The sequence below is a fragment of the Globicephala melas genome, chromosome 4 (assembly GCF_963455315.2).
Source record: "Globicephala melas chromosome 4, mGloMel1.2, whole genome shotgun sequence".
NCBI lineage: Eukaryota > Metazoa > Chordata > Mammalia > Artiodactyla > Delphinidae > Globicephala > Globicephala melas.
In genome coordinates, this window is record NC_083317.1 from 69,661,506 (window position 1) to 69,678,041 (window position 16,536).

The following is a 16,536-nucleotide window of genomic DNA, read 5'->3' on the forward strand; positions in this document are numbered from 1 at the left end:
GAGGTGGATAGGGAGTTCATCAGGGTTTCCCCCCAAACTCAGCTGTTTTGAAAAGTATGGAAAAGGTGAGGAAAAGCTCGAAATATACTTTCAAGTTCATGAAGAGATTTTATGAAGAGATACATGCAGTGGGAGAGAGAAAAGGCAGACACGTTTCCAGTTTGGTTTAAACCCCCTGTGACTCCAGATGGAGGGGTTTCCTGAGTGATCAGCGTGGGGACACTGGGACCAGGGGGAGGAGGGATGGGTCACCCCTGCACGGGCGGCAGGGTTCCTAACAGCAGGTTCATCATTAGGTCAACACACAGCTCCCCCACCCCCTCCCCTCCCTCATCTCCCACTGTCTAAGGACACAGGGAAATTTATGATTAGAATTCTTGGTTAAAAGACAGTTTCTAACCTTTCTGAACTTGGAACAAAAAAATTGCATGAAACAAACATTGTCAAGGATGTTTCTCCCACCCCGCCTAGTCTCGTGGTTCTCTCCAAGAGCGGAAGGAGAAATGGAAAGATAAAAACAGGGAGGGTGACTCTTCCTTGCTGTGGCTCACTTCTTTCCTCTGGGGCGGTGTTCTGGAAGTGGGGACCCCCTGGCCTCAGAGCCAGGAGGGGACACAGCAGAGCCTGGCTCTGCACCACCTCCAAGGCCTCCCTGCTCTTCACCAAGCTGCTCAGCTGTTCCTTACCAGTCACCTCCTTACCGAATTCCCCGTGAGGAGCCCTGGGCTCCGGAGGAGCAGCACACACGCACGTCTAAAAGCCAAAAACAGAGTAGGAAACAGGAAAGAACAAAGAAAGTCACAAAAATCAGTTTTGAAAAAGAGCTAAACTGAAAACATACTCCATGATGTTTATATCTTTTCTCTCTGCACAATTCAACATTTGTACTTGTCTGCATCGCAGTTTTTCATTCTGATGAAGGAACATTTTCCAGTCTGGGCCCTAGTTTGAAATCTGAGGTGGAGAAAGCCTCTTTTAAAACAGTTAATGTGGGATTTGCAGTTCCCTGTGTGTCATGGAGGAGTACAAACAAAGCAGTGACGTCCCCACCAAGGACCCCACCCACCTACTGAAAAGCATACAGTCCTTTCCCTTAGAAGCCCCTGCTGAAATCGGGCAGGTGGAGAAAAGCACGAAGTCTGCTGCTGTAAGGAAGCGTCCAGAGCATACACGACTGACAGTAGCAATTGTCTCTCTTCCTGAACTCCTACTATGAGCCTGGCGTTTTATGTATAATCTCTCGCTCCATCCTCACAGTTCTTCAAGGTAAGTATCGTTATCCTCATTTTGCAGATGAGGAAGAATGTAGAAGTTAAATAATTGCCCAAGGTCACACATCCAGAAAGTGGCAGAGCTGAGATTTGAACCCAGGTCTTTCTCACATCCACTGTGTACGCTGCCTTCTGCTGGCCAAGTTCATGCACGAAAACAGTTGGGTGATTCAGGCAGAAACACGCAAAGCAACATTTTGGCCCAAATGCTGTAAGTCTTACTGTTTCTCCCTCCTGACCAACTGAATGAAATGCACCTGAATTAAAAAACCAAGAACAAGGGGAAGAAAAGAATTAAAAAACCAAGAACATACCATGTTCTGTGTATTACATGTGCTAACTGCTCAGTGGCTGCTGTGTCTAGTGGAGCATGGCACGAGTCAGGAATTTAGAGGAGGCTGTTTATTATGTCTTGGCCACGGGACTAGTGATTCAAGCACACACCTGCCTCAGTGGCTTCCAAATCCATCAGACAGAAGCATCTAGAATATGTAGTCAACTGAAGATGCATTTAGAAATATATTGCAAGATAGCCACCTCAGATTCTTTGTGGAACAAGAAAGGATGGAAATCTATAATATAACAAATATGTTCCCCGTTTATGGCAATCTTTAGGCCATTGGATGTCCAGTGATGTCTCTTCTGCACCCAGGGACTGTAGAAAACATCTCATCATAACTCAGAAAACTCATTTTATGAGTGTCTAATATTAGAATGAGACCTACAGTATATTAAATAAATAAGTAATCTGTTCCTATGAAAGGGTCTGCACCTAAATTGAGGGAGCTGGGAGAAATCTCAATATAGGTGCCCCCCCCCCAAAAAAAAAAGAATTCTAGGGAGGTCTGGTTAATAAAAGCTGCTGTCCTATTAAAATGGGTCTCACTGATTCTTGCTCCTCATGGAAAATGCCCAAGTGCTTCTGGACAATGTATGCTGGCAGATGTGAAAATGCAGTTGAAATGCTGCAAAACTCAGGTTTTCCAACCATGGAGTGGCTGGTACATAGAAAAGGCCTCTGCCTTAAGGATCTTAAACCAGGTGACCCTTAGAATTACCGAGGAATCATTTCAAAAAACGCATCCCAGGCTCCTCACTGGCCTGTTGAATCAGAATGCCAAAGGTAGAGGGTGATTGGATGTGGGATATCTGTGAATTCCAAGCAGAGAGTTATTTTCTAAATAATAGAGGCCATTAGCATTTCAAAGGAATTTAATGGCCTTCTTTTTCTTTTTTTCTTTTTAACCACACTTCCACTTAAACTCTTCCCACTAGTCTTTGCCCTAGGCCAGATGTTTAGAAAACCATCTCAGTGAGATCATGAATGGCCGTCATGTTTAAAGAGCTATGCATTGGTGTTAACTACTCTTTTAAGGTATCAACTGGGCCATATAAAACAATGGCTTCCTATGTAAATGTGTATGTATTTTCTCAGAGTTTTGGAGAACAAGTGTTCAGTTTGCTTACATGCCTTCATTTCTTATATGTCTCACATATCAAACCATCATCAGAGAGATTTGCAGGTACACAGGGACCATCACAACTTGAGGTTTAAAAGGGGATAAAAGTTTTTGTGCAGAATCTAATGAATACACATGACGAGGTGACCCAAACCACTTCTAGTTAGGTCCCCAAGGATAACATGGATCCTCCAAATGTGTGAAGGATGCTTTCTAAGACCTTTGGAATCCACAAAGATTACACACGTACAAATATCATTTAACAGACGGATTCTCCTTTACAAAAGGCAACCTAGCACAGTGGTTAGGACAGCTTTGGAGTCAAACCAACCTCAGTTCAGATCTCAGCCCCTCCACTGTCAGTTGTATGATCCTGGGCAGGACCTCAGTGCTTCAATCTGCAAAATGGGGGTAATGGTATTACCCACCCCATAAGGTTGTGGTGCAAGTTATGTGAAATGATGCGTGCCAAACACTCAGCACTTCACCTGGCACATGGTAAACACACAATAAATATTAACCATTAATAATAGTGATAATAAAAATGACACAAATAAATTAGCTATTAATAATGATGACACTAAAAATATTTTTTAAAACTGTTCTCCCCCTTCAGAATTTTAACCATTGCATAAAGAGCAAAATGTGAAATTCAGCGCTTGTAAGACTTAAATTCTGCCACTAAAATAAGTTCTACAGATGAAATAGCATATCTGTAAACTGGTACTGACAGTGAATTATGATGTGGGGGACTAGCTAATCAGGACAGCTGATGCTACCTCCCCCCCAGTCCATAAATGTAACATTATGCAAAGGAAAATATGATTTAAAATTTTTGAGTCCCTTTTGCCCTGGAAAAGGTGAGCCCAGTACTTTGCCCTTTCACAAATGCATGCGTACTGCCCCTGGCTTTCTTCAGAATCTCATCGCCCTCCTGAATCCTTAGCACCTGCTACCTTCCCCACAGCTCAGGGTGACTGCCATTTGAACTTGATGCTGAAGTGTTTTCTCTCCCTTAATGAACAGTTTTTGCCTGGCTGGAGGTCTTACTAAGAGAGTCTCGTACTGTTTTTCTCGTTTTTATAAGGCAGCCTTTGATACCATGAACTGAGCCACAGTCAAATGGAAGGTCATACTCTTTAATTCATCTTGAATTTTTCTCTTGGCTAAGAGCCATAGCTTTTTAAAATATGTCACTTTTCCAATAAGCACTAGAAGTTGGTTCTCTTTGAGGGGCCATTGTTCTTAAAGAAATGATGATTCCATTGCCTCCAATGGCCCGGTAGAGATGGTGGAACCAACACTGGGATATGGGTCTCTGGCATGGCTCCCTCACTCAGTAATCCATTCCCTCAGCTGGCCTTGCAGCCTGCACTAACGCGTGCCTTAGGAAAAGTCCAGACTACCACGTTATGGACCCTGGAAACACTTGAAATCAGGAATGTTAAGTCAGTTGCTACTAAAAATCTGCTGCATAAATGGGTAAACTTTTCTCAGTTTCTTTCCCCCAACTGAATGTCATGGTAAGACTTGGTAGGGCATAGAGACCCTAAAAGAGTTGAAACAAGAAAACAAAACAAAACAAAAAGGGTATGAAATAAACACTAACGATCACTGCCACTGGACCTCATATGTTTCTTTAAATTGGGGTATAGTTGTTTTACAATGTTGTGTTAATTTCTACGGTACAGCAAAGTGGAGTTCCCTGTGCTAAACAGCAGGTTCTCCTTAGTTATCTATTTTATGCATATTAGTGTATATATGTCAGTTCCAATCTCCCAATTCATCCCAGCCCCCGTTCCCTCCTTGGTGCACTGGACCTCGTATTTAATGCCTCCCTAGTTATATTATTCCTGGCTTTCCTCCTCCTTATCTGTCTGGGAAATTGGAAAGCCACAGCCAGAGTGCTCTACAGGGAACTAATGCGAGGAACAGTATACAGATTTGAACGTTGACAGTGTTTCATAGTTAAAAATGTCCAGTGAGTGATCCTCTTCTGGATCCTGGACGCGGTTGGCTTCTTCTGAACCTTCAGACCGAGCACTGTCCTACACTGCACTCTGCTTCCTCCATTTCCTCTAAAATTACGACTGTGTGTTTGCCAGGTTGCACTCTGTGCGTTGGGTTGCTAGAAATACATTAGGTCGCACTGACGGTTTCACTCTGTTTTCTATAAAAGGCTACAGGAATCTCATGGAAATTTTTGCAAAGTTATATGCAAATCACAGAGCCCCGGCCCTTTTCTTAACAGGATGGCAACCTTGCTCCTCGGTGGTACCTGGGACCTGGAGATCCTTTCTCCACTTACGTTTAGCACGCAGCTCACCGGGTTAGCCGTGCCGCCGTTGGGACCTCCCACCTGGACTCCCATCACCCACCTCTCTTGAGACTGCTCTGGCAGGGCTGGGGTGGGGTGCAGCCTTTGCTCAGAGGGCCACATGTTCCAGGCAAAATCTGCCCCCCTGGGCCATGGGCTCACCCCTCGGGGCCCCTTGCTTCTTTCTCTACTGGGTGCAATTCGAGGTTGCCGAGCTTCTCTCCAAAGTCTAAAATGGTGGGACAGTAGGGACCTGTGAGAGGCCCCATGGCCCGACACACCGCCCACCCCAGCTCCCAATCTGAACACCAGGCACCCCCGGGCCCTCGCTGCCCTAGAGGTCTGCCATGTGAGTGGGCAGGTTCATCAGAGGGACGTATTTGTCCCTGGAGTTCTTCTCCAGTTGAATGTTTCTATTGTCAGTGGCCCCAATCTGGAAAAACCCGTCATTCTAATCCAGCCTGCCTCCCCCGTATCATGAGAAGGAGGGACGAGGAAGGAGGGACAGTTTACGGTTATGGTTTATGGAAGATGCGGGAACTCCAGCCTTTCCCAGACACTGGCAGGAACCACTTCTCCCAACAAGTATTCTGTCTGCTTCAGCCTACCCAGGTTCTGTCACGATTTTCTAGCTCTTCCCTCACCTCACTCACTCCTGAGGTGTCTGGTTCAAAGATCACCCTCCCAGCCTTCCTTGGCTACCAAATTGTCCTGTTAGGGGATGGGTGGGAAGTGGGAGAAGAAATAAGTGAACCAGACTGGCCACGTGTTGATAATTGTTGAGACTAGATGATGGGTACATGGGTATTTATTATATCATTCTCTCCCTTTTGTATATGTTTGCAGTTTTTCGTAATAAAAAGTTTAAAAATTTAAAAAAAGTCCTCCAACTTTCAAAACACTCAAGAGAGAGCCCCTACCCCCAACACAGTTTCATGGAAACCCCACACCAAGGCAACAGGCAAAGATGACTCCATTACGTATATATATGTATATATATATATTCATTTTCTAATTTTTTTAAGGCCCACTGCTTTATTTTCAATAGACTAAACCTTATTTCTAAGAGGTCCCAAAGTTGCACTTACTTCCCTCAACTGGGTTATGGGGGAGGGCTTGGGTAAAGGGTTCCTTAAAATCCTGAAAGTTTACACTTCCATGTATCTCACAATCTTATTGTGAGGATGGGACTTGTTCAGTGTTCTGAACTTTGCAAAGGAAACGTGCTCTCAATTCAAAGTGTCATTCTCTGGAATTGCACCTGGCTCAGGAAAGGACTGTCTTTGTACTTGAATTTAAATCTAATGGAGAACCTTAACACGGGCATTTGCATGACTAAGAATTGCTGCTGTCTTTTTTCCATATGTCACTTTCTTGAATGTGTTCTAATAAAATGATTCTAAAGCAGGCTGTTGATATACAGTGATTTATAAATACTTTCTGTTGAGTGCTGAGGCCCTTAATTTTATACCAAGACTTCACCCCATCCCACTTTCTGGAAAGACCTGTTTGTTGGGGACAGATGCAATGAGTGTACGTCTGGCCTAGTTGCGGCACCACTGCAATTGCAGTCACTAATGAGAATCACGTCAACCACAGCGATTTTGTCTTCTGGTTGCCTAGCAGCAGAATTTGTTTTCCAGAATAAAGATGGCCATACGAAGTAGATGAGTGTGATGGGGGAAAGTGGAGGGGGCAGGGCAGGAACAGGAGGATAATTCCCTCGGCCAGAGAAAGGGCAAGGCAGAAGGAGAGACAAAGGCAGCCAAAAAGAGAGGTCAAGTTCTAGTTCGTTCTGTTCAGTGATAAGAGTCAGCATGTTCAAGTGATTACCGGTTGTTAAACTTTATTTACAAAGTTGCACCTTTTGATATCAAGTTAGAGCAAGCAACAAATTTCAAAATCTCAGCAAACTAGAAGCAAATAAAAATATGTATTTCCAAAGGTAGATATTTTGAGAAGCACTTTTGATTCCAGTCTTTATCCCCCTTCAGCCAGACTGGCCAGGGCACTCTCATGAGCCAGTAACCAACTTGGGCCAGTTCTTTGGGACAGGAGGCTTTGTTAGAAACCTTGTAAGGGGCAGAGAAGGCAGGACCAGACAAGGAGCCTTCCGTATACTGAGCACCCTTCTCACACCAGATGCTGGGACGGCACTTGATAGACATCAACTCCTCTAGTTTTCAGAGCCATCCTGAGAGGCAGGCAGTACTGTCTTCATTTTCCAGAGGCTGAAGCTGAGAGAAGCAAATAACTTGTACAGAGTCATAAAGCTAGATAATAGCAGATCTGTGATTCAAATTCAGGTCTCTGATCCCCAAACCCATGCTTTCAGACCACAGGGCTGATGGCCAGTGCCCAGCCTGGGCTCTCCCTTGTACCTTGTCATGGTCTTTGATGAATTTTGCAACCTCCGTGTGCCCTGGGGGTGGTGGCGTGTGGCAGAGCCAGCATCCTGCTCTTCCTGTGATTGGGGATCCCTTCCAGGTCAGGGTTTTGCAACCCACATCCTCATACCTGGGACTTATTTTTATAGAGCACAGTCTGATGAGGCTGAGATCCCCATTCAGTTCTCACAGGGATTTGCTCACTCAGAAAATATTTGAGTGTCCCTAAGTGCTGGGCATTATGAACTAGGTGGGCAAATATAGACTCAGCCCCTCTTCTCACAGAGCTTACCAGTGGAGGAGACAGGCATTAATCAAGGAACACTTGCATCGTTATATAATTATAACTGGAAGGGACCTTGGAGATCCTTGAGATCCACAGATGAAACTGAGACCCAGAAATGCTAAGCAGTTTGCTTAAGACCATATAGCAAGTTAGGGGCAGCACGAGGCCTAGAACTCAGTAGATTTCTATTCTTAGACTGCCTTTTCCCTACTAGGTCGCCCTCCAGTCTCTTGCATACCCAGAAACTGCCCCCTAACCACAGCCGGCCCTATGAACGTATTGATCAACGAGCACACTATCCCCAGCCTAGGAAAAGCCAGACAGCACACTTTGTAATGATAATCAAACAGCATAGTGAACTGAACCCTTGAGGATGGCAGTTACCCAAGCCTTGTTTGCAGACTTATTTCAGAGCCCAAAGCAAGAACAGAGAGGCAAGGCTCCCGTGCTGTAAGAAGAGTGCTTGCAGGTGTTTCAGTGTTTTGGTCTGACCCAGTATTTTCTCATCTCCCAAGTTCAGTAGCCATTCATTCACTCACTAATTCAACAAATATTTATTGAGTGTCCACTAGGGACCGTTCTCAGAGCTGGGGACACAGCAGTGAAAAAGTAGAGTGCCCTCATGGAGTGAACATTCCGCCTGGGGGAAACACGATAAACGAATACATAGGTAAATATCAGCATATCAGAAGGTGATAAATGCTACAAAGAAAAGTGTATCAAGAAAGGGAAGTGGGGAGTGCTAGGGGAGGGGTGATGCATTTTTAGGTAAGGTGGTTGGGAAAAAGACATCCCTGAGAAAATTATGTTCTCGGTCATCATTTTACACACACACGCACACACACACACACACACACACACACACACACACACACACACACACACGACTGTGCAGTATGATTTGAAAAGTCCCCTAAGTCTTCCCCTACCTCCTTCAGAGAAATAAAGGTTTCTCAGTAGCACGTCCAAGAGCCCAATTCCTAGCTTTCCTTTTTTTTCCTTTGAGCTAAGTCAGTGGTTCTCAAACTTGAGTGTACACCAGAATCAGCTGGAGCTCTTGTTAAAACGCAGATTGCTGGACTCCACTCTCAGAGTTTGTGATTCAGTAGGTCTGGGGTGGATCCAAGAATCTGCATCCCCGGGTGCTGCTGCTGCTGCTGGTGGTCCAGGGACCTCCCTTTGAGAGCCACTAGGTTAAGTATTATAGCTGGAAGATCTCTGCTAAAATCCTGAGAAAGGATATATCTATCTATTCATTAGGTTCCATGGACTTTATCAAAGTAGCTATTCCTGGAAGAGCAGGATCCTTAAGAAATGTGACTTTTTTTTTTTAAACTGGGGTAAGTTTCAGAAGCGACAGCCCAAGACCCCAAGCATTGAGGAGTTAAGGCAAAGGACAGGTCATGAAAAGACGGTGACAATATTTCATTGCTTGTCTATCAATGCCTTGCATTTTCCTAGCATTTAATACGTTTACAAGCCCTTTCCTCACTACTCTCTTTTGGCAGTTAACCTGTTAGGTAGATATTTACAGATGCCATTATTACATTTTGTAGCTAAAATAATTGAGACACAAAGAGGTTATGTGGCCTGCACAGGGCATCAAGGATGAGAACCCCAGTTGCTTTACTCCTAGCCCAGTGTTCTTCTTCTGCTCGCACTCTTCATAACATGAGCTGTAGCTTTCTCCTGGGGCATCTACACCAGGCCATTAAAATCCAGGACATGTAGTTGCTCTTTGCCTTTGCTCTGTTCAAAATCCCACTTGCTGCAAGTAGGTTATACATGTGGGTGATTAACTGTGACAAATACTAAGCCCTGCATGAGTTTGCTCTACCATAAACACTTTCTCTTCTACCAGGTATTGTACAGAGAAAATGCTAACTCATTTTAATATTAGCCCAAGTTAGAACTGATCATTATGAAAGCAAACCTGCTGGGGGAAAAGCAGACCTAATACTTTCCAAAGGCAAATAGAGATGGTATTTGATTACGTGTACCTTTGCTTCCATGCCATTAGTCGAGATAATTGAAAGTTTCCTGTAACACTAAAGCACGTAGCGAAAGGAGAGTGGATTTTGTTAAATCTGATGACATGAATCACTTTCTCAGCTATTTAAATATACCAAAACCAAAAATCATGGACATGAAACATAAAATCCTGTTTTCCAGTACTTGCCTTTCTGTTATTTTCTCCAGTCCTGCACTGATTCCTCATAGTGAGAGAGTAAGGTCCCTCACTGAATCTCACAGACAAGGACCCAGGGGTTACAAGGAGCTGTTTCCCATCAGCTTCCATACATGTTTTTGACCATCGAAGAGCCCAAGGTTTTAGAAGTTTCATTTCTAAAACTGCCCTCATCTGTCTCTCAACCCATTGGTATTCTGACATTTTCCTCCTGTACTGCCGTTGGGACCACTCATTTATTCAATAAGTACTTAAGAAGTACTTAGTGTGTACCAGACACTGTAAGAGCCACTGAACAGGCTATGAAAATGAGTTAGAAATAATCCTATCCTCAAAGAACATAGCATATATTAGAATCACTTTGTAAATTATAGAATAGTCAACACTGAAGTGTATTCTAGATGTAGGTCATAAACCCGTGTGAGCATCTCCCCATTTTAATTCTCTGTGTGCTCAAAGAAAGCTAATTAATGAACTATTTTAGCGTCAACATAAAACAGGCATCATTAGGAAAGAAAACTTACCTGGAGAGGAGAGTGGGATACGGAAGAAGCTCTACTCTGTAGCTCTGAGCACGCACCAAGATGTGCATTGGTAGCCCCCAAAGCATGGTAACAAGGGGGCGGTATAGGATCTAGCATCTGCTGTAGATATTCCACATGTGGACTCTAACAAATTGAATTTATGAGGATCATAAAACTTGGATGATAAGAAATTCCATATTGTTGAAAGATCTGGTATGAATGTGTTTTTGCTGAGCTTTAGACTCCAAAGTATGCTATAAAAATGACTGTTTCTTAAAAATATATAGTTCATGCCCACTGCAACACAAGGATTGAGCATATAAGAAAACAGGTTGGGTTGGAGGAGATGCTGTGGCATGCAGAGGATTCAGTTAGTTGCATCTGTATTAGAAAAGCCATGAGAAGAGATGCAGACCGTAATTCAACCGTGTGTGTGTGTGTGTGTGTGTGCGCGTGGGTGTGTACCTATGTGTACACAAATATACATGCACAGGAAAGGTGTTGAAGCCCAGGAAAAATGATTTTATGAGGATGTGAGCCCTTTAAATAAATTCCAAATTCATAATCCAAAAAGGAAGACAAGTTTAGAAAACCGCAAGTGCAGCCAGAAGACAAGGATAAGATTGTAGTTCTGGTGACCAAGTGGCTCAAGGAACACCGCTCACACACCTTCCTCCTACTTGTGTTGGGCCATCTGATGGTGCAGCAGCCCTCCCTCCCTCCACTCCTTAAAGGAGCTGCTCTGGCTCTGACTCTATTCTGCTTTAAGGTGTACTTTGTTAATAGTCGGATCCCAAGACAGGGGTTCAGGGCAGATACACAGCTGGATCTCAGATCTGTCCCGTGAACCCTATTTATGCTAGCTCTGCAAGCCCGTCCTGGCCCGGGAGGGAGTTTTCACAGCACAGGTGCTGTATCCAGCCTTACCAATGACCATCAGGGGTGCTAGTGGTGTGATCATATAGCCAGGCCTGCTGTGGGTGTGTCTGGTCACGGATAGCGGTAGCCACAGGGAAACATAGCAGTGATGGGGGAGGGGGTCTCTATGTATCTGCCTTTGAGTTTCCGGGATGGTGGAATAAGGTGTGTTACTCTATTTGTAAGGATGTCCAGAGATTCTGTTGCCTGGCAATAGTGACCTTTTAATGGGTCTTACACCCAAGCATCGTGTGAAGTTTTTAGATCTGGCTATGCTGAGTTCTGCTGGGTGGTTGCCATGGCACCAATCAGGGTAAAAGGATCCCAGGGTGGGAGTGGGGACTGAAACATAGTCGATGTAGAAGCAGGGTTTAGATTTCACCGGTATGGCACACTCACTCTGAGAGTGACCCAGAAGTATGGCCCTTCAAGGCGTTGCTCTGGTATCTCATAGATTCATGAGGACTTGCATGGGCTCTTGGCCCTGAGAGGAGCAAGTGTTTAAATTGATTTACACAGTTAAGTTCCTACAAGGCTGCCGGAAGTTAGCAATGGAAATAGGAGGCTTTGTACTTCCCAGATTCTTCCTTCATTCTCGTTTGGCATTGAAGATGCTGACATACTGCTTTATTTGTTAGGACAAGCAACCAACAAACTTGTTGGAGAGCCATTGATATAGGGGCCTCAAAACCAGACTACTACAAATGATCTAAGTACTGTCTGTCCACCCTGCAAGGCAAGCTGCAAAGCAAGCTCAGAGATGGAATAGGTCATTAAAGGGGGAGGCCCTTGCAGGGTCTCATTGGTGGGTTGGTGTTGCAGGATATAAGTGATCACATTCCAGCTTAATGGCTCAGCACAGGGTGGCTAGTAGGGCCAGACAGGTGCATAGCCTTCTAGGAGAGACCATCAACCCAGCACTTCTAGCTTCTGAGGAATAAATGATTTAGAAATTAAAGTGAGAAGGTAGTTATCACAGTGAGTCTGATGGTGTTACAAAGATGATTGCTTAGACCATTGCCACATGCCAGTTTCCCGTCAGATCTCAAATTTGGCTATAATAGTCAGAAATCTGGCTGTTTTCTCCTGGATTAAATGTCTTTTGAAAGAAGCATATGCAAGTAGGGGTGGTGGTTGGGATCCAGAAGGTTGAGGCTAGATAGCATCGATATCTACACTGGACACATTGGTCTCTTTGGCAAATGTTTGACATGGGGGAAGGCTGTCAAAGATTATGGCCAAAGTAATGCAACGATTTGGGTTCTGGAGGGTCCCCTTAACTATCAGAGACTATGGGAAAAGCTACTACATCCTCAGAGATCAATGAGAGGGTCATTTATCCAAAAAACAAGAGAATGAATATTATTAATAATTAGTGACCCTCAGTAAATACTAGATATCCATCACATCATTTATTCACTCAGCAAATATTTATTGAATACCGACTATGTGCCAAGTGCTATCCTAGACAACAACAAACCAGACAAGAATTCCTGCCCCCATGGAGCTTACATTCTGACGGGAATACAGACAAATAAATAAGTAAAATCTATAAAGTACAGATGATGATACATGCTATAGAGGAAAAAAATATAGCTTCAAAGGATGTAAGTAGTGCAGGGGATGAGGGAAGAAGTGAGGGGAGGATCTGAGTTCTGGTGACTGACCTAATCGGAGATGCAGAGATTAGTGAAATCAGGCCAGATGGTCTCAAGGCAGATCATGGTAATGTGGCTGTGAGTTTTGGAGGAGAGGGAGGGTTGAGGGTTCTGTGAGGAGCACACACAGGTCTTAGAAATTTCTCTTCATTACTCCCCAGAAAAGCATGAAGACTTGGGGAGGAGTGGTCTTATCTAGGGAACAGGTAGGGGCTCTCGGGTAAGATGGCCTCTCCCCCAGCCTTCATGCCTCCTATGGAGCCAAGAGGGTGCCCACGAATGTGCCCCAGAAGTCAAGTGGGCCCCAGACTACTCCCCCAGCCTCCACCAGGGGTCCAAGTGAGCCTTTCTGATATGGTATTAGCCTAGGTTAGAGGAATCTGGATTCCATCCAGTCTGACGGGGACTTCACCTGTGGTGTGACCAGACATCCCTCAAAGTTCACATGATGAGATTCTTGAAAATAAATACAGGTATGGTCCAAGTATAAAATGAGTCCAGGAACCAAGAGTTCATGGAATAACTGTTCGTAAATCTCTAGAAGCTCAAAGAGGCTTTGCAGATTCTGAGAAGTACGGCACGGTATGTGTTTTGTCTTTCATAGGCTTAAAATATGAATCCCCTTTGGTTACCTCACCCGATTCCCAGCAGACTGCAGGGCCCCTCAAGTCCAGCTTGATAAGGTTCAGCAACAGGAAGAATAGTTCCCAATCATGCCTGTTTGGGACAAATCCCAGTCACCGGTACAAAGGCAGAAAGAATTCCAGTTCTCTTTATCAAAAAACAGCATGGGGCCCTGGGAGACCCTGTGAAGAGGCACAGGGATTCAAACTAGAGGCTTAAGATATTAACTCATGTAGAATCTGTTCCTTGGGCCCAAGTAACAGATATGTTCAACATAGATCTGAGTCCCTGGCAGCAGGAAGATGGCTCAGTCACAGTTGTGAGGTAAATGTGGCTTCCTCTCCCCAAACCCCACTTTGGACTCATAGAACTTAGGCAGAAGACTGGGGAGTTAAGGAGAAGCTGGCTTTCTCCTCCCAGCTGCATCAGTTTGCCCTCAAGAGACAAGTTTTTGGTTGAAGCCAAATGAAAGGGGAGCTCAGGGTACTAGCATGCATACATATACACATGTACACACACACACACACACACACACACACACACACACACACACACCCTCCTATTCATTGTGTAATACCTTCCCATCTAATGCAAAGCCTTATTTCTAGAGAGGTACATTGTAAAAGTAAGTCCAGAGAGTTGTCTTCCTTAGCTATGTAGAAAAATTAGTCTCAAATGGCATTGGTTAGCCCTTCTAGAAAAGGGCGGCATGGAATAAGTTCATTGCAGCTCAGGTTTTAGTCCAGGAGCCAACCGATGCATGACAAACAAAATGACATTCTCCATGTGGCTGTGAGAAATCAGATGTGACATCTGGTTATTTTCTATTTTCTTGGATCAACACGTGTGCTCAGGAGGGGGCTTCTGACTCATACCTGGTATGAGTCAACCATCTTTTGGCCTATCCTGATAAAAGTTTAATTTTGAACTAAAACTAAAACTACAGGATGCAAAAACATTAAAACTTACATGTAGATGTAGATCATTAGCTAGATAAAGAACCAGTATAGTTTTATAGGATCCATGTCAAATCATACCAGTAATTGGATTTGTCATTGCTACAGAATAAGTTCCATGAGGGCAGGGATTCTTGTCTGCTTTTTTCACTGCTGTATCCCCACTGCCTATACTAGTGCCAAACACATAGTAGGTACCATGAGTACAATTGCATAGTATAGAACAAGTGCAATTTTTTAGTGTGCAGAAATACAGTCCATTTTTAATGCAACCAGACTGGTAGGCAAATACTCCATTGTACCACTGGGGGGTAGGAAGGAGTTCTGCAGAATAATGTCATACTTGCAAAAACAAGAAACATGCTGCTTGAGTTAAGGATAATGCAAGAGTAGAAGACAGGTTTGTGTGTCATATGATAAGCAAAGCTAAAATCTGAGATCGAGGGCCAGGATTGATAAACAAGGAAAGCAATTGAAAAGTTAGCAAAGAATCTCCAAGGCCATAATCAAAGGAGCAAGCAGAAGCCCAGGTGCACAGCCAGGTGTGGGAAACTACCATGTGGTTTGAACACTGACAATTCAAAGGATTCTGATAAATGCCGACCCTTCTCTCAACAGAGTTTATACCCACCCATGAGTTTTTAAATGTATCACTTGACTTTTGGGGCTCTGTAGATAATTTCTAATTAAGAATGGCAAATGGGAAGATTGAAAAAGGAAAAGCGCCAAGGGCTAGGAGCAATAAAGAGAATAAACCCAACAGCTCACATGTCTAAAAAAAACGAAAAATTGTTATGAAAAATCAAATTTGAAAAATGTCCCTCATTTGGTTTGCTTCACTGAGTCAGTCGCCAATGAGGAGGACTACAGTTCCAAAGACATTGTTGATTGCAAATGCACTTCTCCTCACTGTCCTGCCCCACCACCATGCTCATGATTCTCAATAAACATTCCTAAAGCTCTGGGAAATGAAAATGTGAGAACTGATGCATCTGTTGTGAGTCAGCCCAAGAGATGCTCAACAATGAAATCTGATGCCAATTCCCTGATGGAAAATGAAGCTGGGCTTCAGCTTGATTTTACTGAGCTTTAGAACTGTTCCCAAAATACACAAAAGGAAAATAAAATATGGTCCTTAACTACAAGAATTGTATAGTCCAAATGGGAGATAAAAAATATACTCAAAAAACAAAATTCACACTATGTATGATGCATAACTATTGCTTTAGCCTAAGAGATTCCAAAAGCTACAATTATCTCTCCTCCCTCTCTTTCTCTATCCAACACTAAGGATGAGTCATAGCATGTAATGGCTGTAGTCTTCTGGTTGTTTAAAAAACTAATAATAAAAATAATAATAATCATGGTAGTAGTAGTAACAACGACAATAATGAAATCTAGTATGTCTTCCCAAATTGCATTTAATTTGTATATGTCTCTATTTGTCTTAGAATGGCCCCTTTACATCTGTGTCCCTTTCTTAACTTTATCTTTCCTACCACTCTCTCAATGTTCCTGTACTCCTACCACTATCTATTCCTAAGACAATATCTTCTCTATTCAGAGAAGAGAATGAAAGCAGATGTCTTTGTCAGGACAAGCTAGGTTATGCTGTGGTAACAAACAACTCTGAAAATACTGTGGCTTAGAACGACAAAGATTTATTTCTTGCTAACACTACATATTCATAATGGGTTGGCTCTATTCATCGTAGGGGATCAGGGAGCCTAGCTGATGGATCAGCTTCTAAAATTGCCAATTACTGTTCCAGACAGAAATAGAATTCTAAAGGACCTTAACCCAAAATTAAATGATCCAGCCTGGAAATGACTCAACTTCAATGGCCAGGAGTAGTCATATGGCTCTACAAAACCAACAGGGGCCAGCAAACCGATCAAGTTATTTGTCCAGAAGGCAAAGAACTAAAAATATTTGGTGAACATCAGA

The 16,536-nt window shown here is 43.6% G+C and overlaps 1 protein-coding gene across 20 annotated transcripts in view; it reads left to right on the forward strand.

Annotated features, from left to right (window-relative positions):
- Positions 1–16,536, forward strand: part of KALRN (kalirin RhoGEF kinase) — a 646,553-nt gene that overhangs the window by 452,960 nt on the left and 177,057 nt on the right. For 6 of the 20 annotated variants that reach the window (XM_030858703.2, XM_030858676.2, XM_030858685.2 and 3 more), the window contains exon 34: positions 4,983–6,456. The exons of the other annotated variants lie outside the window; for them this stretch is intronic. In XM_030858703.2, coding sequence (XP_030714563.1) covers positions 4,983–5,045 — 63 coding nt within the window. In that variant the 3' untranslated portion in view covers positions 5,046–6,456. Of the gene's footprint in view, positions 1–4,982; positions 6,457–16,536 lie in introns of those variants that run through there. 20 annotated transcript variants of the gene reach the window in all.